This window comes from Pieris brassicae, chromosome 4, assembly GCF_905147105.1.
Source record: "Pieris brassicae chromosome 4, ilPieBrab1.1, whole genome shotgun sequence".
Classification (NCBI taxonomy): Eukaryota; Metazoa; Arthropoda; class Insecta; order Lepidoptera; family Pieridae; genus Pieris; species Pieris brassicae.
The window spans coordinates 10565529-10591108 of record NC_059668.1 but is presented as its reverse complement, the minus strand read 5'-3'; the positions used below and the strand labels follow the sequence as shown (position 1 = coordinate 10591108).

The following is a 25580-nucleotide window of genomic DNA, read 5'->3' as shown; positions in this document are numbered from 1 at the left end:
ATGTTTTTAATAAAACAATTTAATTAATTAATATTTTATTTACAAGAAAATTCAACTAACAGCGGCTAATACAACTAATTTACTACGATCAGTTACATCAAGAGAAGAAATAATCTTCTTAATCAAACATGTTTCACTGCTATTTTTTTTAATGAATGTTTGGGGCATTGAGTTCGCGAATAATTTCGTATTATTAGATTTCTCCTAATGTAAACTGCCGATTAATACATAACATGCACATCAAATTATATAAACAAACAGGTACTTGGTACCAAACACCATTTTTTAACGTTTCTCTAAAATTATCATAATTTAGAAAATGTCATTACAATTTATTTCTAAATCTTCATGAAGCCAACGCCTATATATTTATTGTTAATTTTCGTGCCCAGAAATCAGTCAGCCGCGAAATATAAAAAAACTTGTATAGAAAAACATTGTTAACCATTTTCAACGGAATAATAAAATCTTTACATTGGTAACTATATTTCTAAACAAGCTATTATACAAAACAAATACGACAAGTGAGGTCTGTGGCTTAAATATCGCTTAGCGTTCGAAATTTTAGTTCTAAACATGTCCACGGAGCGCTGCAATATACATTAAGTTCCTACGAAATTTTGTGTTTGTTTACTGCACGGCAAACAAATACAACTTTTATTCTTCCAAATCGTTACACGTTTAATAGATACACCGAAAACATAACGACACCATTAAATTAATATTCAAATTAATTTAGGCGATATTATAATCACAAAAGGGACAAAGAAAAACTTGATAATCAACCTTTCTCGATCATCTCTGTGTTAGCTCCATTTAAAAGAGCCAAAAATCTAAAATAATTCATTTCCTAAACCAGCCTCACTCGTACCCAACAGTAAAAACTTCAGCAGTCTTATAACACCAAATTCGAGTTCCAAAATGCTATGTATTCAGAAACGCCTTAGATTTAACTAAAGTCAAGCTAAAACCTCATTAGCCTGCGACCTCACGTGTGGTATACAGCACCAATAGAAGCGCAAGGAAAATGTAATTATTACAAACGATTACTTTCCTTTTGAATACCTTTCTTTGCCGTAGGAGACGTATGTTAAAACACTTTAAGTGGAGGTAAGGGGATAAAGAAACAATAACTTCTTAACATAGCTGAATTAGAAAATTAAGAAAAAGCATTGGAACAATATTTCCATGCGTTTCTTGAACACAAAATAACATAATTCATACGACAAACATACCAACACTTGATTCACTACAAAGCGGCATAAATAACAATTTACACGAACTATACAGTAAAGACACGAGTGCGTGACCATTTCATTTAAACTATATATTTTTGAATTTGTCCGTCATGAGTTTAATAAAGTACATAAACAACTTTATTTCAATTCTAGTAGTTCCATGCGGTTTCACTTGCGTTAACAAGCTTGCAGCGTTTTTGTAAAAAGCCTGTCTTCCTGTTACGCAAGAAAATATACATATTCTAGTACTTTTAATGTTTTCTATTTGCATTTTTGGTGGTCCTAAAATTACCTAAAAATCTTTATGCCCGCGTTCATAAATAATAAATTTTCTTGAATACTTGAGTGTTTTTTTAAAGACTAATGAATTATATCTACGTTTAATACTGTATCAAACTCACAATACAATAAATGGTATATGTAGATTATATTTGTAAGCCTGATTATTAAAAAAATATATTTACGTAATCATTTAATGAAATCGGTCACCGGCTCTTGTGCTTTTTAAATAAATATTACATTAATCCAGCTTCGGCTCTCGGTCTATACTCTTACCGAATCGGTGCACTCACCACTAATGCTTAGACCGCACTGCGACGAGACCGCAGCGGTTTAAAACCGCGCGATTATTATGATACTAGTCAAAAAAATGGAAAACCATACAAGTTTTTGACAGAAAAATGCGGTTTTCTAAGTGTGACGACTTTCGCTAGTTGAAGCATACGCAATTGTGTCTTTAGCAGTTAAAACTATTTCCGAATAATTTGTGTAGTTTACTACACGTATTGAACGTCGCACATCCGTTTAGTTCAAAATACGTCCACGGAGCGCTTTTAAATTTTTCATACGAGCTCAGAATTAACGAAGCTCGCTTGCCTTCTCTCGTGTTTTTGTCTTATTGGACTACGATAATCATCGACAGAACAAAGCTTCTCCGTTTCTTTACTATTCGAAAGCGAACGTCACGTTTGTTTTGTCTTATGACACGTTTGCGCGAACGAGCTTAGCCGATATGTTTGGAAAAATTATATGTTATTAGACCGTATTATTGGATCACACGTATTATTAAGCGGTTTATCCACAGTGCAGCCTAAGCCTAAACGAGGGGCTGATATTGTCCCTCGTCAGGTGAATTAGACTAAACCTACAAAGAACACTGATTTATTCATTTTAATACAAAGAGAACAGTAAAATTTTGTAACAGTACAGAATTAATAACAAATATTTTTATAACAAAGGCAGACGGGCAAGAGGCTCACCTGATGTCAAGTGGTTCTCTTAGACACTCAATGCCAGAGGGCTTCAACGATCGCGAGTGCGTAGCCGGCCTTTTAAGAAGTTGTATCCTCTTTTATGAGGGAGGGACCCTCCGTTCTAAGTCAACACTCAAAAATTAAAAAAACATTGTTGAAATTTGTTTTTTTTAAATTAATAATAATGAGAACCGATTTTATTCCTTAACATCGATTTTTCTTGTGACGTCACAATCAGTGTTCCATTACAGGGAAATGCAACCCGAGTATATCTTCCTTCACCATTCTCTTACTGAAAAGAATGATATGATAATTATGTTCTGCTCCTACAACGAAAAAGAAGAAACCGATCCTTATCAAAAGCTTTCAATGTAAAATGACAGAGGCCCGTCATTTACCATATCTAGACAATAGACGAACATTAAAGACATCACAATGGAAAGGACCACCTAGAAAAAGAAGAGTGGGCAGGCCACAGGCCAAAGGTGGGCTGATGACTTGATAGAAATAGCAGGAAAAAATTAGCAGTCTAATGGCCAAGATAGAGACACCCAAGACGGAGCATATCTAAAGCGACTAACGTATTATGTATTACTCTCATATAACAACACAATAAAAAAGGCTTTATTACTATTATTCATGACGTTTTGTAGGCCACAGTCCATAGCCTTTACATATAAAGTTTAAAATTACTAATTGCAGTTAGTTGCAGCGGGAATAAATATAAAAAAAATTGTAATAATGATAAATAATTCTGGTATAACAACGATTGTTTGTGTGTGTCACTTTATACTGTAAAAATAGTTCACAACGAGTGTAAGTGTTAGTAGACACTTTATGTTTTCTAGGATATTAGTTTAGTTTTAAATTACGTGTTATTCTTATGCTTGTCAATGTCAAACCTCAATGGAAAAAATGATTTGACGTTTTAGAATATGTGCCACAGACAAGATCTATAACTATCAACTTTGGGAGCGAGAAATTTTGACGAGAAACCCCGATTAAATTCCGATCCAATTTCCACAACAATAAAATAAATCTAATAACACAATTCCTAACTTTTTTGCATGGCTGACGCACAAAAGGTGCAGGCCAAGAAAGGAAAGAAAAAAAAACCCCGCTTAGCCAACAGATCAAGTGAATTAAATGGAAAGGCCATACACCCCGAAGGGATCCCAATCATACACCCAAGCGGGCGCTTGATTGGAACCCGCAAGGAAAGCGGAAGCGTGGCCAAGCAAAACTGGCAACGTACAGATGAAGCAAAGAAAGCCGGAAAGACTTGGGGCGAAGTGAGACGAGGTACAAGGCCGAAGTCGATGGAGACTCACTGTGGACGCCCTCTGCCCCATCCAGGGGTAAAAGGACATGACCACACAGACAAGACGAATGTCAAAAACACTTAACCACTCACCTATCCTAGTTAGACTTAAGAAAGGCGTCATCAAACAGCTCCAGCTCGTGCGAGAGATAATTAGCTTTGTTTCGTAGCTTTTTGGCTGAAGTGGAGGCGTCGTCCAGCATTTTAATGACTTCGCGGACCTCCATCAGCTCCGAGTCCATTTCGGTTGTCGCCTCATCGATTAAACGACAGAGCCGCGCGAACATCGTTGACAGTTCTCTGAAAATTCACTCACACACATGTCACTCGAATATAGAGAAAGAGACAAAACTATAAAGCCAAGCAAGTCATACTATAAAACATCATTCACAGAAAGTCTATGTAAGCCGGGGTTCGAACCCACCTCGCCAAAAGGCTAACACTCAAATGGAACACAGATAATATTAAATGCACGACGTATCTTTGATACCATAGATATTACTTACTGCTGCACTTGATGGCTGCAATTAGCTGAAGTGAGGTCCACAATAAGCCGCAATTTCTTCCCAGCGTGCGCCACGTACTGTTTCTTGAACAATCTCTCTTGAGCCTTGGCCGTCCAAGTGAGACGCTCGTACGCGTACAACGCGCCGTATATCGCGCCCGTCACCACTACTACGCGCCAACCGACCGTTTTTAGTAACTGAAAATTAATGAACAATTTATTTAATAACATAATCTCACATACAGTGGCGTAACTATACCATATGGGGCCAGTGGCAATTTCTTTTGATGGGGCCCTATCAGTAAAAATCGTCAGGTTGTACTCAGTTTAATTTTAATAAATTTCGAGATTTTCAGTGTACTCAATTACACGTTGTATATGTCCCACTAATACCACAATAATAACTTCTCTCTTAGTCGAGAGAGAATGGTCTGTAGTCCCCACTTAGCCTAATGCTTATTTCATTAATTCATAGAACATAATATCTCAATGCATTCATAATCTATTCGCTAGCTTTTCGGTGAAGGAAACGTGAGGAACCCTGCATACATTTACAATGAAAAAAAAATTGAGCTCGCGGCCTCTTGGCCCGTGGCATTTTGCCAGCCCTGTCATTAATGATAATCCCACAAACCCAGTCGCAGCCGACAACACTAACTACTAAAATCGGAACTAAATATTTCGGAACAAGTCCTTACAACAGTTTGCCTCCTGAGATAAGGCAAATACTAGCAGTGAATCGGTTACGAATTCGCCTGCAAAGTGTTTAGCTAGATGGACTCTAATGCAATAACAGCGTACGACGGTAGCGTGATATATTTTATGTTATTAATAAAGCACCAAGTCATTGTTTGGAAGCACGGTATCCAAAATCAAACTATCGCCAACCTTTGCAAGGAAGGCACAAGAAGATGTAAAAAAACAAATATAATTTAAATGAGAACAAACTTCTTTAAACCTACATCATTCCAGTCAAATAAAATTGTCAAATAGCACAAGAATTTCAAAATCGACATACCAAGCCTGAAGATACGTAAATAAAATTGTATTTTAATATTCGATCTAAAATACGGAATTTAAATCCGATACAGTTTTGGAATTAGCTAGGCGATAACATTATTTACAAACATGCTTCGTCATCGTCGATTCGACTTATCCTGACAATTTTATATCACGAGAAATTCTGTTATAATTATTAATATGTAGGTTAGGTATATAATAGCTTAACAGATTGTTTGACCCTATAATTATATTATTGTCTAATACGACGAGTATCCTTACCAATCCAGAGAGCAATAGTCCTCCCATAGTGCCTTGTGAAGTGAGTGCTCCGAGGGCGAACTTGGATATCATGGACCACTCTTCAGCGCTAAGAGGTCCCACCACCGAACCACCGTTGCCCATCCGCGATAACTCCCCACTGGGAGCGGGTGGACCGATTGTTGGAGGCATCTGTTTTAATAAAAATGATTTGAAATTTATACTGTTTGATTTGATAAATTTTGAGAGTTTTAACAATTGTTTCAATTCAAACAAAAATATACTTAGAGCTTCACTTTATACTCAAAACTTACTAATAGTAAATAAAAAAATCACGCATATAAAATGTATAAAGAAAAAATCTAATGTTTTTAAATCTCGCAAATGAACAAGTATATCACTTAAATTTCCTATAAATACACATTTGATCTTATATTTTAATTTAAAAATATATTTTAAAAGCCTCTAACTTATTGATCGATCGATTCTATAACACAAAGACAATGTTATCACAATTTGTTCAGATAAAAACTTACTGGTGTATATTGGGGAGGATTCTTCAAGGCGATTTTGTTCGTATTCTTCCCCTGGAATCTCTGTATGATGGCCGTGATACCGTAAGAAAATCGAAAAGTCAGGTCTTCTTGGAAATCGGCGCAGAGATTGTCGCAATTAAGGCGGTAGAGAACCTCGAACGGTTGCTGGTGAGGCATTATGACGCTCGCGGCGGCTGCTCGTTTGTGGATTGGCAGAATGTTGTACATACCATCTGGAGATAAAACTCGTACTTGTATTTTTATGAGAAGTAAACTTTTAAACCTAAACTAAGCTTCACGGTTCACACAGTTAGTTATTTCAGCTGCCAAAACAAACTTCCTAAAGAATATCAAGCGACTTCATATTATTCTCACCAGCCATTTCCTTCTGCGCTTCATCCATCTCATGTCCGATATCAGAAGAGAGTCTCTTCTTCAGCCGCGAGCCCAGCCCGGATTCCACGTGTCTGTGCAGGGATCTTTTGTACTGCTCCAAGGCAGCTCGCTCCGTGCGGAAGGGCGTGTCATATTCGTCGACCAACGCCGATAGGCGACGGATCTCTTGGCTCAGCGTTAGCGATACCTGCGTATCTCAAATTGTTAAGACGTTTTATAATTAATTTATTTAGCTTTTAAGCATGTGCAAAATTTACAATGTATATTTTTCCATAAATTTCTCGAAAACTGACTAGCATATCAAAATCATCCTATAAGAATTGGAGAATATTCTTACTTAGGAAGTAACTTAAGTAGGTAAATAATATTACTAGGTATTTCTTCAATTTTAACTATGTAGTTATATTTTATTTTAAAGTAATTATTTAGTACAAACAAAATCATTATAAATATATACTTATACTTTTTATGAACTAACCTTGTGTTCAACGCTTTCCACCATTTTTCCAATTTTATCTTTCATCTGCCGAGTGATAGAAGTGAGTTGCTCCTCGATACAGGTCAGCTGTTCTTGCAATATCCTTTGCTTTTCCACTTTCGTCGCTTTCATATTGCACGCAGTGTTGTAGATCTGAAAGGTATTACAGGACTTGTTAAAAAATAATAGAAAATTTATGTATATAGACATACAATCAAGTTAAAGTATTTATTGCATTCCTTGTGTTCATACTTTGCAGATGACATGTTATGATTTGGTTACAACAAGGATCTAGGTTAGGCACAGCGATATTGTGAGAGGATATTCTTTATTAGAGTTAATTCTATTCTTATACATTTATAATCTTATAAGTAAATACATTTTTTATTTGTTATATTCGCTTTGGCTACACGTTGCGAAAAGGAGTTTGAACTTAACATTATTAACAAACTTAAATTTTATAAAGAAATTAAAGTCCATCAGTCAGATGCTCTGTAACGGTGTTATATCTTATATAATAATATCTTTTACAATTACCGCAACTGATTTGTTTCATTCATAATTTCAAATAATAATAAAAACCCTGCTCTGGAGGTGCTAAACTAAATTATAAGGTCTACCGGAATCTCATAGCATATAATAAAAAAAATATATAAGAGATTTTCCTATGGCAATGTCAAGTGTCAGCCGTCAATCACGACGAATCTGCGTACGAGATCTGGCAACCGCCGCTGAGATTTTGTGATTATCTTCTTAAAATTAGTTGCTTTTTGTGAAAATATCGGAGAAGCCCCTTCGATCTCTAGCGATAAATATTGTTTTCAACATTCATCGTAAAATAAAGAAAGAAGGTGCAAATCAAACTCATCTTTGATTTTAAAACGCTTGGTAGTTTAATGGTGTTCGACTGAGTGGTTTTGATACTTTAAGTTTATTTTATATATTACTTTGGTACATAATTGTGAATTATTTATAGGAGTTTCCAGTACTACTATACGATGAATCGTGGCACCCAATGTTTAACATCATTCTTCAACATTAAAAATTAACAGTATCATGATCATTTAATCCAATTTCCCCAGTATTTCACTTTTTCCCATGAGAATCCGGTAGAACTATATGATTATAGTTACATTAAGTATAGTCGAGTCAATTTCTGCAGACTTTCTTTCTGGCAAATATTTTGTTAAATACTAAATAACCCATGTTGGCTTGTAACACTTTTCGGCATTTTAATGCACTTATAAGACAATATCCAAGAGTCAGACCACGAATCGACATCACACGGTGACAGATGACAATGACATCTTAAAGATTGTTGCCATTTGCACAAGTTGTTCGCTATATGCCGAGGTTTTATATATCATTGATCGCGCTTTAGTTATGCAATTAAATAATCAGTTATTAGTAGTTAATGTGGACTTAATGTTAATTGTTAATATCGTTATGATTATGAAAATTTAAGAACTTTAATTAGTATTGTGAAAATACAACAAAATATTTTTTGAAATATTGTTTTGATTTTTTAGATATTTGTTAAACATTTTTTAACTGTAGTTATTAATAATTATTTCACGAGTAGCAATTGTGTTTTCGTACCTGCTCCAAAGCAGCCATGACGTCAGCGGCGATATTTTTTCCTCGTCGCGAATGCTGCGCGAACTTCGTCTGAACCGCACTTTGACTGATGCATTCTTCGAACTTACGCTCAAAGTCCACAAATTCAAAGTACCGCACTTGATGGCCGTCGACTAAGATTGGGGCTAGAATTTTTAATTTAAATTCCTTAAGTAGGCTGAAGAGTTAAGATTAACGAACGCCATTAGAGTAACCTAAACAGTGAGCGGTAAGAACAGCGTCTATTACAAAAATCTCTCTGCCAAAGGTTATCAAGATGCTAAAAGCTGGCAAGCTTTTATAAATAAAAATAATGGCACAAGATCTTTCGTGCCCTTGCGATCGGAAAATTCAAATTATCGAGAGATTCAAGTTAACGAGTGTCAAATTATCGATAGATTAAAATTAACGAGTGTCAAATTATCGACTGCATTAGTAAAAATATATAATATACATATGTAGTAAGTTAATATTTTAGACAAATATATTTTCAAATAGCAAGTAGAGCGATATGAAATCTTGTCGAGAAGAGAGTGACTTACAAGAGACAGGTTTTTCTCTCTCCTTCATGCGGGTGAGTAAAGCCTCCTTGGCGGAGATGAAGAAAATCCTTTCTTCAGCCTCTTTTGGAGAACAGACCCTTAATTCGCGAGAAAGGAAGTCCACGCAACGATTGGCGTGCTGACTTCGCACCTAAAACAAATATTGCTTATGGAAATAGTTGAAAACATTTTCTTTTCTCCATTTTTTGCTTTCTTGATATTAAAAAAAATTGTGCAAGTATTGTTTTCTTTATTATATAAAACTATTAATTATTTATTTATAAACACTTCCTTACATTACAATATAAAAAAATTAACATAATAAAATCAAAAGGAGGGAAACTGGCAGCCTTATCGCTTTCGAGCGATCTCTTCCTAGCAACTACTGTGAGTAAAGAAAAAAAATGAAAAATTTATTAAATTACATAAGGTAGGCAAGAAGTGCAAAAGTACATGTTATACACAGTTATTAAGACAAAACTAAACAGGAACAAAAAAAAGATGATACATTAAAAATAGAAAGTAAAAAGACACAAATCACGATAATTATGATAAGTCTCACGTCAGTTAGTAAGAAAGTTAGGGATACGATGTGGACAGGTAATGTTTGTACAGAAGATTAAATTTAATTATCCCTTATTAATAATATAAAAAAAACATTATTTTTTATTCATTATAATTAGGATTACAAATTGACTACTGATTTATGTATTTCAAATTTGATAATTAATTTTAATTGTATTGTAACAAGACCAACCTGATCCAAGAATTCCGGTTCTGAAGCTGAAGCGTCCCATCGGTTGTTCAATATAAATATATTGGGTTGAGATATTTTAGTCGATACTTTATGGAAAAAGTTCTTTTCCTGTAAATAAAAAGACCAAATATTTATTATAAAAAATTACATATTTTACACATTAGCAGAATTTTGGAAATTATATAAATATTTTAATCTCATAATATTATGGGTGATTTTTTTTTGAATTAATTATATAATATATGATTTTTGAATTAATCTTGATCTTCATCGAAATATAAACTTAATTATTTATTAATTCATAGAATTATCATACAGAAGACGTCAAAACATTGGAAATACTTTGAACTTACGGTGAGCATAAGTGTCGACTCTGCGTTCGCCACGAGCACAAACACGTCAGCATCCAGACAGTATTTATCGATCCATTCATCTAAATTGGGGGACACGTCCACCCCAGGGCTGTCCACGAGCACTACGTCATCCCGGAGTAATGCGCAAAGCTCCCTCGGCCAATAGATATGGACCAACGATGACTCTTGGAGACGTGTAGTGCACAACGCGTGGCCCAGTTGACTGACCGACTGGAAAAAAGTACATGGACTTTATTTTCAGTTTTATTGAGATTAGTTACTCAGATTTTCCTAATAATAATCATAATAAATCCTTTATTTGCCAAGATAGTGTAAAGTAGTAGTAGTAGTAAAGTGCTTAGATCGATCAACTACAAATATCCGCACAATCAGCCTTATATAAATAGGCATGCAAATATCATATCAATCAAGTCTTATTAAGAACATAAAATAATGTCAAAGTTAAGTTATTTACAATTGATATCAAATCTACGGTCCAAATACTCGCCTACGCTATAAAGGCCTCTAAAAATTTTGTCACCTTAGTCTTGAAAGAAGGGATATGTAACCTAACCTTAGTTAAGTTACAAATATATGAATTGCGTGCGTGCGAGCGAGCGTGCGATACGCTTGAAGTCAAAATGAGTTACTTTAGTTTTAAAAAAAATATGTTTTAAAAATTTCTGTACTCAGTTTCTAGCCTCCATTTAATAAACATATAAATATCGAAAACAGGTAGTTTTCGTATTCACATGATTGTTCAAATATCTAAATTTTTAAATTTGTTTATATGGCAAAGACTGCACTAACATTATTGTAAGGAAAGATTTTATTTTTTGTCAATAGGCAAACTACTGAACCAATTTTAACCTCTTTAATAAATATATTATAATATCTGCAAGCAATGTAGGCTATATATAAAACTACACACATTAATGTTTAAAAAAAACGGGATTGTATCAGTAACATCGCTTTTGTGCTGGATAATCCATTTACCGTGTTGCAAGGCATAGCTGTTAATTTATAACGGAATAAATAGTTAGAAGTATGTACTAAATAGTACCTGGACATTATGCTTTTCCTCTGAGTCCTCAGTCTTCAGAAATGCCTCATCTGTATCTGAGCCCTCGACTTGTAGGAAGCAGTTGGTTGTGTGACCGATACCACTGGGTAAGATTTTATCATGCAACATTGCATTTATCACTGTACTTTTGCCGTTACTGGTTCTGAAATAGGAAAAAAATACTGTAATCTTTATGCGTTATTCTTTGTCTCCCTTCTCAGATGTTACAAATATAAAAATAAAATAGACTGTTGATAAGTTGTGTCTCCGTATAATAAGACTGTAAAAAATATAAACCATTGTATGGATGACCTTAGATACTACTCTTAGGTCTCAGTAGTAAGACTGGAACAGATGAAAATTCTGAAACTTATTACTTTAGAAAACAACAACTTTTTGGTTGTTTCTGGTAAAGAGAGTATTAGAGAGTTATCATTTTTCTGTAGTACATTAATGAGTAATACCTTCCAAAAAATGCAACTTTCATGTGGTCCCGTTTGAGTACTTCCCGTATAGCTTCAACTTTACTGACATATGCTTCAACATTTGCAACATCTTGAGGTGTTGCAATTCCATTCTCTCCTGAGACTGCTGGAAATTTAAAAAGTAATTCAATTTTTGCATTGGGTGACATAATGTAAGTAGCATGGGCCTCTAAGAAATACTGTTAACACCTTCAAACTTATATTTGTTTTTTCAAACCACAGAGGTATGTACGAGGTTATTATGAAACATTTGTTTTTATTTTGAAATGGCATTTTACAATCCACCACCATTTACTATAAGAATAAAAATAAACATCTGGTGTATATCAAAGGCAATTGTATTTTGACAGGGTTTCAATGGATTATTGAGTGAATCATCACTCAACAGTAAAGAGGCATTAATTGTTTTATGCAATTAATAATACTATGAACATATACATAATATAATTACCAAGCAGTTGACCTACTTCCATTATATCAAGAATCCAAGCATATATATATTATAAAATTAAAATTTAATTTTTTGTGATGTGTACTAAGTATATGTACAACTATCACTATATAATTCATATAAAGAGATAATGATAATGCTTTAAAAATGTGATTTTTTAAAATTATGATTAACACTTTTCTTTAAAAAGTAAACACTCTTCTACAAAAAGATATGTGTTTATTTATTTGTAAGCACTTACCATGCATGAATGTGACCGCATCCTTGACATAATCATCAATTTCAATAAATATGTCATTGATCTTCTTCTTAGCTCTCACAAATATCTGCAGAGGTGAATCCACATTACCCACATTTACACGCATTGTGCCATTGTTCATTGCAACATTGTGGGGCCCATCGCCGGCCATCATCGACATTGTTCGATTAACATAAGCAGCCATACGGGAAGGAAATAGTCACGGTTTTCGTTAGCTGTACCTTACGGCAATGCCAATATTATAGATAAGTCACTCCTACATACACATAACATGCAGGTACAACTGCAACAAAAAAAGCATAACTAAAAATACTGTGCGTGGTGAAAATGAAAATGGTGCTCTGTGATTTTCGACTCTCTGCTAGTTAAAAAAAATTGCTTAGATTTCAATTATATACTATAATATATGATAGTATAATATTTTGATTTGATTGATTCTGATCTACTTTATATAAGGTTATGTTAGCATTTGTGTTACAGATGAATTCTTCACGAGTGAAATTTGTGAATATAGCAGGCTAAAAAAGCGAACCAAAGACAAAGTTAGCAAAACACCTAAAAAGGAGGCACCTTATCATCCCGTTGCATCATAACCAACGTTCATCACTGCAAATGCAGTAGCAGCCGCGTGAAATTTTAGATAATTATTATTGTAAAATAATGTGTTTTTACCTATTGCAATCTAATAATTCCAAAATACAATTTAGACGTAAAACAACTGACAGCCGCTGAAAAAGTCTACACTGAAATTCAGGAATAGTTACATTTTCAGAATGTTGAGGAAGCACTGATTGTAATTGACTTACCTTTATTCTATAATGGCATTCTGCACAGTTTCTTAAGGACCAGAAATTTGTTTTGCAGCAAAAATTTGAGAACCTGAAAATTTTTTCATTTACTTTTTTTTAATTTTAGACAATTTCTATTAGTATTTAGTACTAACTACTAGTAGGTGGTGGATGACAGTTAATGTTACTGTCAAAACTCAAAAGCGAAAAGGATTGTATACATCCTACCAACCTAACATGACCTTTACAAACATATGTTTATTCCAAACTCAGCTTTTGATTGTTGAAATATATGATTAGTTTATAGCTAAACTGTTATTAGATCCGATCATAAGTACTTCGCACTTCACATAAACAGAAATTTTCTGAATCCCGATTTTTATTCGAGTGAAGAATTACCGATCGCCATTTCGAATGACAGTTTAGATTTTTATGACTTGTCAATTGTCAATTTAATTTAATGGTGGATGTGTGATGGTTGCGGCCAACATTGGCGTGTTAAGGTGTTTATCTTTTGTATTTACTTTTTTACATGAAAATTCTGAAATAGGTGTATACAAGTTAGTAACTTTTTTAAATCTTTTTGGTTCATAAAATGTCTCGATCAGCTCGTGCTGATACACGGAATCGTGTTAAGGATGATATCAAAAGAGTAATGCAGGCTGTCGAAAAGGTTCGCCATTGGTAAGTAATTTACACTTGTGCATATGATATGTTGTTTTGCCCGCCTCATTATTTATTTTTTAACAGGGAAAAGAAATGGGTGACAATTGGGGAAACCACTATGAAAATATACAAATGGGTACCAATATCTACCAGTGAGCAGAAGAAAAAGCACGCCGCCAGACAAGAGAACAAGGAAAACACGTTGACACCGAAAAAGATGCACGATTCTTCGAACTCTAACTTTGGAATGGCAGAAGATTCTAATACGTGTAAGTCATGCAATATTTGGATAAATGTATAAAGTTTGTTTCATATAAAAACTTTAAAAGTATTAAAGCAGAGTTCATCTCAAAATTTACTTGAAAATAATACTAGAATTGTATAACTTTTGAATATGTTACATTAATGCATCAAATGTGCAACTTTACATAGGGCACTTTCACTTATTATCACAGGCTGTATAAAATTTGTGTCATCAAATAAAACAAATGACTTATTGTGCAAATTGATTTTCAGGTTTTTCAACAGTCAGTGATTCACAAGGGCCAACTGAATTTAATTCCTCACATATGAACTTTTCAGAAGATTCAAACTCTCAAAGTAGTGGTACAACAACTCCTGCTAAACATAGTAGACAGTAAAAAGTGTAGTGAGTAAATTTGAGTGAAGTGAATTTTATGTTTTAAGTTAGGCCACAATTAGTCCATAATTGTATTTAAAGGTCACATAAATTCTCAGCTTTAGCTTATAATGATGTAATTTGGAACATTCATTCCTAATAATGCAATAATTATTAATAAGCTGTGATTTTGATATGATGACAACACATAAGCTTAAGGTTGTGTGAAATTGAGTCTAGTGGCAAAGAACCTCTATTGTTTGTCAAATACTTTTTATTTAAAGAATATATGTAAGGGATAATGAAGTATTTTAAAATAATTACACACGAATCTATATTGGTGAAGATTCCTGTTCTTTTATTTAATTTTAATACATGTCTTAAGTACAAATTCTAGGTTGGAACAAATATAAAATATGCTTTGTAGGTCGAATTAACTTTTGAGAATTATAATAAGTTAATGTAATTAAATTTTATATTACTTTTACAAATTCATTAAAGAAATTAGAATTTTTTAACACTGTTTAAATCCATTGGTTATTTAGAATGACCCATCTTCGCTTAGGCAAAAGGTACATTTTTGTGTGTTTAATTACTTTTTTAAAGCATGTTTCCTACCTAAGGTTATAATATAATTTATTTCATTAATAGAGTAAAAAAAAAATTAAATGCAAAAATAATTCAGAAAAATATTTTCATTTATTAAAATTAATGGTAACTGACTTTTCTGTAAATGCTATAAAAATGTATGTGTGTACTTAATGTTTAATTTAATACAACAAAATTGTATATAGAAACAATATTTGTATTTCTGTTTTACTTATATACGATTTTACCGATCATGTTGATTAGTGGTGTCACTTAGTAGTTTAATGACTTGTATTACCATTTGTTCCTGTGGCAACTGCTGCACCCTCCCTCGCATAGTCACCCTATGCCGATTCCGATTCGAGACTGAACTCCCTTCGGGTGATGTGTCGGCCCCTTAATAGTGGGTTATTATAGCCCGTGATTTAGGATGCAGCCCGCGAAGATACAAGGGATTCACTCGCCACGAGCCCCTAAATTCGCGGTACGGTGGACTAAACGTATTTTCTAAAAGTCAATTTTTTTAATGATAAAATTATCATGAAGATTAACAGTAGGAAAGAAAACAATTTTTTAACCGGATTAAAGCTATTTGTATCATTATAAACTTATAATTATTTACATAAATTTAAATTTTTGCGACGTTTCGCATGCATTACAGCGTGCGTGCTCACCATGACCAATAATTATAAGTTTATAATAATACAAATAGGTTTAATCCGGTTAAAAATTGTTTTCTTTCAATGTGTAAAAGCTATGTTAACCAAAGACACATAGTATTGTCTTTGGTTCACATAGCTTTAACAGTAGGCTTTTGTTTTTTTAGGATTTCTAATCTTACTGTCAAGTATCACGTCATTAAAGACTGACCCTAAAAAAGCAATGTACCTATAACCTATAACTGACAAAAGTATCTCTTCCAGGCAAATTGGTAAGCAATTTAATAAAATAAAATAGTTTACCGTGACTCTGGGCAACTGGGGTGCACACAAGCCTTCAACACGCCCATGTCCAACATATTATTATAATTATTATAAAATAGATCACTGCTTCATAATAAAATACTAACGGAAAAAAGATATTATGCGGACTAGTTAGAAATAAAATCTAAATTTATTTTATTCATATTAGTAACTGTCGAACGTTAATATTAAAAATTATAGTTCTGCTATATACTTAAACTAATCTGAAACAATTAATTCGACTTATCAACATTTTACAATGACTTTAGTTAACATAAAATTTTGCGAAATAAATATTTTTAACAACCCTTATTTTTAAGCGAGTTTGCATTACTTTAGTACACAGTACAGGAGGCGACTAATACTTGCCCTTTGTCATCGAGGATATTCAAGAATAAGATAAAAGTAAGTTTTAATTCTTTTTGCATCTGTATTAGTATTGTTCATCTACAAAACCGATTAACAATTGTTGACTAGATTCGGCACTACCGATTCCAATAATAATGTCTTTGAAATACTGGATTCGTTTTAGTGGTTCGATGCTTATAGACAGCCGCATAGAACTAAAATATTTCTAATACAAAAAAACGTTTCCAAAGATTTTGTAACAAACTATAAATGATTAATTCCGTCAGTATGCAAAGAAACCAGTATCAGATACAATATTATTTATAAGTGACATTTCCTGGTATATTTAATTCGAGCGATCTATTCCAGGCAACCACTGTGAGAAGAGAAAAAATGTATTAAATTAGATAAGGTAGGCAAGAAGTGCAAAAATACATATTACACATAGTTATTAAGACGATCACGTCAGTCAGTAAAAAGGTTAGTGATACGATGTGGACCAGTAATATTTGTCCAGAAGAAATTTGAAGGAAGATAGAGGAGCGAATAAGGACGGGAAGTGAATTCCATAGCCTAACTGCTGAGACCTCAAAGGATTCGCCAAGAAAGGGGGTTATCTCCGGGTCGAAACCCAGACTGAAGAGGATTAAGTATGCAATTTTTGATTAACACTTTGTGTTACACTTACCACTGTTAAGCCGTTAATATTCTATAAAGTTTTACATTCCAGGACCGTTCAATCGTTCAATGGATGTCTACGTTCTTTGGAAAGGAATACACCGAGGAACAGATACGATGCCTATGCGAGCATCTTAAATTTGAAAAGTTTAAGACACATAAACCTGTCAATCGGGATACCACGTTTAGTGGTGCTGGCATTACTAGAGAAAAATTGTCGTTCGTGAGAAACGGTCATAACTTTATTCGGCTTATTCAACAATTTATGATACAAAAATTAATTATCCTTAATGGATATTTAAGACTTAACAAAAAAAAATAAGAATTCCTACTCAAATCAAAATATCGCGTTTATATCCGTTAAAGAAATTTAATTTAAATAGCAGTTGTGACGTATAAAGCTGACAATGACTACGAATGGCAGTTTTGGCCTAGTACCAGAATCTTTCTGTCTATCATGTCATACTTATTCGTTGAGTGAGCAAAGCACCTACTCGGGGGTCACCGGTACTATCATCTACCAGGCGCCAACTTAAATCTTTAATTAGCGCCTCTGGATTTGAACCACACGGCTCAAGTCTCTACTCCAAAGAGAACAAAATCGAAGTTGAGTCGAGAAACATTAAATAATTAAAAAATAATAAAATACGTATATAATATTAAAAACATAAATTACACAATATTGTGAATTCACTCTGCGAACTTATAAATATGTCGTTATTGTCGGAGACAGCATTCAGTAGTCGCTATGTCCTGGATAACGGGGATCTGTGCAACAGACTGGTTATTGCCATTGGTATCGCAAATAGCCTATGCCTTCGCTGTCACATATCCCATATCCAATATATACACATATCCCATAGGTACCAAGAAACCCAGTTCTTGGAGCACACTTGGGTTGCACACTACACCACTCAAGACTTTCATTATGTAGTGGGCCAACTGTAAGTCGCGTCTGGTTTCCAATTTATTGTACCCCACCATCCCTAAGACAAATAATGTTGGGTACATTAATGGATAGTAGGGTAATTTTTATAAACGCCGTCCAGTCTGTTATAGAGGTGTCGTGCAAATTTATTCTGTATGCGCTCCAACATAAGGCAGTATTTAGCTTCTAGCAGAGCCCAAATTCGGCTCAAAAAAAAATTGAGCCGTTTATAAATTTGCATCCGCTCTGCGGGGCCGCCCCAGCTTTTTTGCTCGTCCGAGGGAGGCGAGACAGGACTAACGTGTCCACACAAGTTAGCCTCCCATACCAATGCCTGTCCCATCTTCCAAGGGATAAACGACATCCCATCCTGCCGCTTGCCATCCTCTCTTGAGATGCCGGTTGGCACCAAAATGGCTGGAACATTGATTCAGAGTCCAAAAGAGTGTTTGGTAAATGATAAGCAATAAGCCAATGATCGGCTTCCCTAGACCCCACAGCCGCCAACCTTACGCGGTTTGTTATGGAAGTGTGACATGATAAGTTTTGGAATTCAAATAGTACAAAAATATATTTTGTAATAAAGATATTAATCGTGTAGTACTATTTCCATCATTACCCTATAGTATTTTTCATGAGAAGACCATATGACGCAGATGGTTTCAAGAATTGATCATGAATGACAACCAATAAGGAATAGATCACCCCGATAGCAGTGTCCCAAAGAACTGGATTTCGCCGGACAAACGCTACATACATACATAGAAACTCATTGTTTGTCTGAAAAATTATCTTAATATTTAGGAAAATTAAATATAGCTCGAAATGTTGAATTTTGATTTTGATTAATCAAAAACAGCAACGCCCGCAACATATAAATACTGTTACAAATTAAAATTAACAAACTATTACATTTGAACTGAGAATCTGTCATTTTTATAGCATTGTTCATTGGGGTTTCTCATTTTGGCGCAAATACATTGTACGATATTAAAATGGAGTGTGGTGATAAAGAGAACTGAATCGCTATGTAGTAGACACAAAGTAGGTATGGAGCCTAATGCAATTTTTAGAGTGTTTGCGTACCGGGCTATTAATAGGTACAACCTCAGACCTTCTGTGACAGAAAAAGATCTGGCAGTTTGACACGTACGAAAAAGGTAGTCAAAGCAGTAAGAAAGAATTCGAAGAAATCCTGTCCGAAAGCAAAAGATTTTATCTCGGGAGATGAAGATAACACCTAGAACAGCTTGTTGGCTAGACAGAAGAGACGTACTGGTGATTTCTTAACTGATATTTTAAAAAAGAATAGAGTGGTAAAACCGAAACAATGACTGAAACGGTACGCAAAGGGAGGTTACAGAAAAGTTTTGTTTACAGATGAGAAACATTTTACAATTGAGCAACATTTTAGTAAACAATATGACCGTATTATCTCTAAGGAGGTTTTCCAATTAGTCGACAGGGTGCAACGTGGGCACTAACCGACTTCAGTGATTGTTTGGTGGGGTATTAGCTATGAAGAAGTGGCTGAGCCATACTTTTATGAAAAAGATATCAAAAGATCGGCACAAGTGTATCAAGATACCATTCTTGAGAAGGTAGTGAAGCACCTTAACAACACAATGTTCAATAACCAAGAACGGCCCTTCCAGCAAGACTTGGCGCCGGGTCATAAAGTCCATAGCAGTCTTGGTTGGAAACGAACGTTTCGGACTTCATCAGAGCATGATACTGGCCGACGTCTAGTCCCGATCTTAATCCGCTCGATTATGATTTATGGTCAGTTTAAGAGTGTACGGCTTTTTAGAGACCACTCCGAATAAGTTTTTTACATTTTAAATTGTTTTATATTTATGTATTAAACGAATACACTGTAAAAATAATAAATGTTCTTTGCAATAGAAATTTTTTACTTTGTTTCAATATTTATGGCTAGACTAGGTATTGTCCGTATTAAACGATTTCATTACGATTCGATAGATAACTTTAAAAAAAATTCTTTACTAAAATCCAAATATAGGTACTACACATACTTGACACCTCTTATCAATTTCTTGTGACACCATGTCGGCCAATGATAAAAGATTTGTATTAACTGATCTATCTGGAATACTGGCCTGATAGGACAAAGAAATGGGTGATGGGCGGCAAATACATTTAGGTAACATTAAATAGTGTAGGTACATTTAATTACGGGCTCGTTTATATTACTGCGCTTTTCTTTTCTTTGTTGTTATAAAATGTCGTGTAGACCAGCGTGTCTCCTTCCATAGGCGTCCTATAACAATGTCCAGTTACTTCTGTCACGTACTGGTCTTCTTCAGTGGTGGCCGGTAGTTAATTTAATCTAATTCTTTAAAAAATTAAAAAGAAAGGTTTTCTGATCTACCACCAAGGTAATTTAATAAGACCTAAATCTTAACTCGTAGGGAATTAGGCATGTAATGTTTTGAAAATTATCATGTCCAGATGGCTACCAGAATTCATTGATAATTATTTCACTATAGATAAGATATTTTAAATAAGGTTGAATCATACCGATATAAATATTATATGAATATCTTGCTGATTGCTTGCTAATATCCTGTTGATATCATTTCCAGAAATCTATGTACATGTCGTTAAGCCCTGTTAAGACGTAATACCTGCGATAGCAGTGAGTTAAGCAGACGGAAGGCAGGGCAGGTGAAATAACTTAGCCCAAATATCGAGCGCTGACGCCGAAGCTTACCGAGCACAAAAACATAAACTGCGGTAGAGTAGGTAATGGGAGACCACTACACTATATTCTCTAGAAATTAGTGGAGCTAAGGATGAAAAGATAGAAACGAAAGTAAAACTAATGACAAGCATAAGAAAGCAAATGCAATGCGGCTATCATCCGGCGCCATGTTGAGTTTAGGTCACAGGTTGTTATTAGTAGCATATTTAGGAAAGATGCTGCTGGCCACCTAAACATCGTTATTGTATACGCTCCAACTTCAAAAGCGCCAGACGAAGTCATTAGGATGTAGAATTCCTGCTCGATGATACCGCCCAAAAGGGATATAACAATCGTCATGGGAGACCTTAATTCAAAAGAGGCACATAAAAGGTGCTCTCTACAGGGACGTTGTGGGACAATATGGAATGAGAAACAGGAACGTCAGAGTAGAATAGTGGCTACAACGTGGCACCGCGAACTCCCTTACTTAATGAATACTTTAAGAAAAACACTTTTTGAACGGATTAAAGCTATGTATTATTATTAAAAACTTATAATTATTTACATAATTTTAAACGTTTCGCGTGCTTTTCAGCGTGCGTGGTCACGGTGACTGAAGACAAAAGGTGTTAAATGTCAAAAGTATCACAGCTGCAGAGAAAGTTGTGTTATCGTTCAAAAAGTATTTTTCTTAATGTGTAAAAGCTATTTTAACAAAAGACTATACTTAATGAATACTTGTTTCTCAGGCCATTCGAGAGGGTATACACGTAAATAATGCCCGGTGATTGGTCGTGCAGTCAAATTGATTAACAGCATTGAAAATGCCTGGAGCTGATTGTGGAAACGACCATAAACTTCTCAGCAGATCGAGGTAAAAAAGTGGGAGAGACAAATCGCAAGCATTGATGCATTCGACCAAAGGTATACCGCACTCGTTCTGCGTACTGCGTTTAAGGAAGGACCCGAACATTTCCTTAAAACCAAAGAAGAAATCGATTTTGAGTGTGGTCATTTCGATTTTCCTTTATGGTGGCCTGGTCGATGTCGAACATCTGAAAGGACGAAAAAAGATGCTCTGAAATATGGTATTGGAGGCGGATGCTTAATATTCCTTAGATAGCTAAGAAAGTCGTGTCCACAGTCCATACCAAGACGTAGTAACTCGTCACTTGACAGATTGTTACAACATATTCTGCGATTTTTGGACATGTAACATGCAGAAAATCTAGAAAAAGTTATCGTGACTGGCAGAGTGGAGGGCACCAGACCTCGAGGCTGATCCCTTGCTCGCTGTATTGATCAAGGCAAAGCCCTTACAGGTCTTACCATCACCCCGGCGCATAGGCTTACCTATTGATATGGAAGAGTGGAGGAAGTTGTGCGGCGCCAGAAACACAACCTTCAAAAATGTAGAGCGCGACTGAAGAAGCTGCTAAACTACTAAATAATAGTAACTGGTCAAATTTCAATATACCCAGTCGTATCTCTAAGAAGCGCGTTACTCACGTTACGCGTTTGTCCTACAAGAAAACCTTTACCGCGCTGGTACCATTCAAGACTCTAGAGCTTTGACATAGAGCCCCTAAATGCCTAAATTTATTTAAATAAATTAATAAAAAGGGAAGTATGTATACGTTTACTGATTTATTAAATCTATTAATATAACATTATCTTTAAAGATAATAAAAAAGAAACTTTCCTTACTCCTTTATTTTACTCCAATTAGTTATTAATTAAGCAGCAATGGAAAAGGTCAGTTTTCCGTTCGCCATCGACCATTACAAGCACGAGGCTGGTACGTTTTTGTTTAACAAATTTTGATTAATTGGTTCGGTTTGATTTTTTATAACATCTGCTACTTTCTCAATTGAGAGAAAACGTTTTAAATTTACCCATAGCTTGTTTAGATAATTAATAAATCAAATATTAATCATATAAATTATTTTTATCGGTAGTCGTAAAATATACGTCCGCTTGTCAATAATTTATGAGTATAAAGATATACAGTAGAATTCGTTGCAATAATGAAGACAAGAGAAGAAATACATTAACTTGATGTTTCTAGCCTCATAGTTTTAGCCCTTCTGAGCCGAAACACGCAGTCTGCCGTTTCCAAGAGTCCCGAAGCTAGGGGGTTGACGTGTTGCTGAAGCTCTTTTTATATTGTTCGGTTCATGTTTTAATATCATCCTAGACAGTGATGATTCCCAAATATTTTTGGTTTTCAGCATTACGTGTTGAACACAGCGCCTTGCTCATATTTCGCAGTGTTTTGTCTGTCTTCTTGTACTAATCACATTATACAACTGTTGTATTGTTATACACATTGTACAATACATCGATAATTACATGTTTTTAATTTTTAGATTGTACCCGAGAGCTGGTGCAAGTTGGACCTAAACGCTATGTATTTCCAGGTGTATATAAAGAGCTGGCTTCACAATATTACAATTTCGAACTCCGCCCTGATGATATATTTCTATTAGGATTTCCTCGATCAGGTAAGAGTACATTATAAAAATTCACAACTTCGTATACTTACAACATTATGTTCGGCAATAACTTTCGGTAACGGTAACAGAAAATATATTTTCGTTTAAATAAAAGTTTTATCTAATATATAAAATTCTCATGTCACAATATTCGTTCCCATACTCCTCCAAATATTTTTGTATGATACATTATACAATAATAATAACCCTTAATTTTCATTTTCCCTTAAAATTATGACTTGAACTCTGAGGTTTATATAGAGAAAAATGCGAAGAAAAACATAAAAAAGATTTATTCCGAAAAACCGAACAGGGTAGAATGGCAAAATGTTCCATGTTGGTATGTACTAAACAGATAGGCTAAGTAAAATCACATTTTTTATATTATGGCAATAGTTTTGACTTTATGCCAGTTTTAAAATCACATTAAGGAGAAACTAAGTTTTGCGACAATGGCAATCAACGAGAAACGTTGTCGTCTCAAAAAAAACAAAACCAGTGACAATTTTCAACGTTATGTTATGGTATATTAGAAAAATACATATTTATTGGCGGAAAAATTCATATGAGTTTTTATAAAAGATGTTTTATTAATTAAATAGCATTATAATAAGTGAGGTCGTCAAAGTACTATGAAACGTTAGATAATAATGAATCGTACCAAGACATAAACCAATTTAATTCATAATCATATCCTACTTAAAACGGATAACACAATGTATCAGATTACTGAAAAAAAACCTTTTTCAAGCAACCTTTGCAGTAGTATTTTTGGGAAAAATATCGTTTTTAATTTGTCTTTATCGTAGTCCATTGATCGCTTTATAAAAAAAACCATTCGGGCGGGAATTAATGAAATCTTTGAAGGCGGTTTCGACTGCCTCATCAGAATTGATTTTTTACCTCGCAAGAAGTCATCCAAGTTTCGAGAGAAATGGTAATCTGTTGGAGCAAGGTTCGGGGAGTATGGTGGATGTCTTAAATATTCCAATTGAAGCTCTTCTAATGTGGTAGCAGTCTGTTGTGCAGTGTGTGGTCTAGCGTTGTCGTGAAGCAGCAGTAGCCTAGAGCGAGTGACCTGTCTTGGTTGTTTAGCAGCTAGCTTTTCCATGATGGTGTGCAATTTCTATCAATAGACATTTGCCACTATTTATCACAGGTAATGATTCGATTTAAAATCCCTTCGTTATTGTAACGGTTGAGTAACGTGACGCAGCAGTCGATGCGCGTTTGTAGATTTGCTACACATCATCGTGCATCGTGAGGTACCCACCTTTTAAGATTTTTCGAAATTTTTAGAACGAAAACGTTGGAACCACTGTGTGTGTGTGTACTGTGTTTTCTTTTGAGACACCGCCGCCATGCATATCATTTATCCTTCGAATCGTTTCTGCAGCACTGGTGCCATGGTGGAACTTGTACTCGTAAACAACGCGATATTTCATGTTTTCCATTTTATAGTGTGACCCAAAGAAAAAAAGAGAAAACGGGAAAATGAAATGAATCATGCTTTTCAAAAAACAAATGCACGAATAAATTGCTGTAAAAACTTGAATTTGGAATTCCTAACTAAAGAGGAGATTTTTGAGGTCAAAGTGGCGAGTACGACAAATGCCAATTTCATATATAAGCACCTTAATGTTTCAACTAATTCAGTTATAACATTGACAATGAGTCACATAGGTACATAATCTTATCATATATGATATATAATAAGACTTGATTTAATCTAAATTCCCAGTTTTAATTACTAATATACATATTAGATTAGATGTACGAAATGATACGTTGTACGTACGAATGTACTAATTATGATTGAATCGTATGGGCACAAAAGAAATGAAATACATAAAAATACATATAATTTAGGTTCCACACAAAAAATACTTAGCTTACTCAAGTTATTTTTTATCACAAAAAAAACACATGTCAACGGGAATGGAAAACAGCAATTCACGTTGCCATTGTTGTACCTAGAAGACATGGGGAGAAAGTGTAAAATTATTTTAATATTGATTATATCACTAAAATAAAATTTGTCTTTGATGATGTAATATCTAATCTACGTCAAATCCTACCTTTTAATTTAATACAAATAAGTAACTATTTAAGACAAATTTGCACGCCACTGTCTGTGGAAGAATATACGATATTTAGATTGTACCACCATAGTTTAATAAAAGAATTATAATAATATTTTCGTACCATATTCAAATAAATAATTATTTTTTTGAAGTGAAACTTCTTTATCGGCGTTGTAAAAAAAAATACCGTCACATTTTCCGGT

General features: G+C 34.4%; 2 protein-coding genes across 2 annotated transcripts; one reads left to right on the top strand and one right to left on the bottom strand.

The window, feature by feature from the left end:
- Nucleotides 1-50: 50 nt before the first annotated feature.
- On the bottom strand, nt 51-13681 carry LOC123708982 (transmembrane GTPase Marf). Its single transcript, XM_045660042.1, has 16 exons — nt 13535-13681; nt 13321-13393; nt 12497-12797; nt 11784-11910; nt 11320-11482; nt 10257-10487; nt 9904-10011; nt 9147-9297; nt 8587-8750; nt 6988-7140; nt 6489-6696; nt 6114-6346; nt 5599-5769; nt 4319-4515; nt 3906-4112; nt 51-2783 (listed from the first exon to the last, which is right to left on the bottom strand). Exons 3-15 carry the CDS (start codon nt 12696-12698, stop codon nt 3911-3913), a joined length of 2310 nt encoding a protein of 769 aa, XP_045515998.1. The 5' UTR covers nt 12699-12797; nt 13321-13393; nt 13535-13681; the 3' UTR covers nt 51-2783; nt 3906-3910.
- A 92-nt stretch (nt 13682-13773) lies between these two features.
- Nucleotides 13774-15066, top strand: LOC123708984 (B-cell CLL/lymphoma 7 protein family member A). Its single transcript, XM_045660046.1, has 3 exons — nt 13774-13986; nt 14053-14237; nt 14485-15066. Exons 1-3 carry the CDS (start codon nt 13898-13900, stop codon nt 14607-14609), a joined length of 399 nt encoding a protein of 132 aa, XP_045516002.1. The 5' UTR covers nt 13774-13897; the 3' UTR covers nt 14610-15066.
- The last annotated feature ends 10514 nt before the right edge of the window (nt 15067-25580 follow it).

Coding starts and splice junctions, on each gene's coding strand:
- LOC123708984 (XM_045660046.1), top strand. CDS start 13,898: ATGTCTCGATCAGCTCGTGCTGATACACGGAATCGTGTTAAGGATGAT. Junction 13,987..14,052: donor GTCGAAAAGGTTCGCCATTG/GTAAGTAATTTA, acceptor ATTTTTTAACAG/GGAAAAGAAATGGGTGACAA. Junction 14,238..14,484: donor GGCAGAAGATTCTAATACGT/GTAAGTCATGCA, acceptor ATTGATTTTCAG/GTTTTTCAACAGTCAGTGAT.
- LOC123708982 (XM_045660042.1), bottom strand. CDS start 12,698: ATGGCTGCTTATGTTAATCGAACAATGTCGATGATGGCCGGCGATGGG. Junction 7,141..8,586: donor TCATGGCTGCTTTGGAGCAG/GTACGAAAACAC, acceptor AATACCTTTCAG/ATCTACAACACTGCGTGCAA. Junction 4,113..4,318: donor TGCAGCCATCAAGTGCAGCA/GTAAGTAATATC, acceptor GTGAATTTTCAG/AGAACTGTCAACGATGTTCG.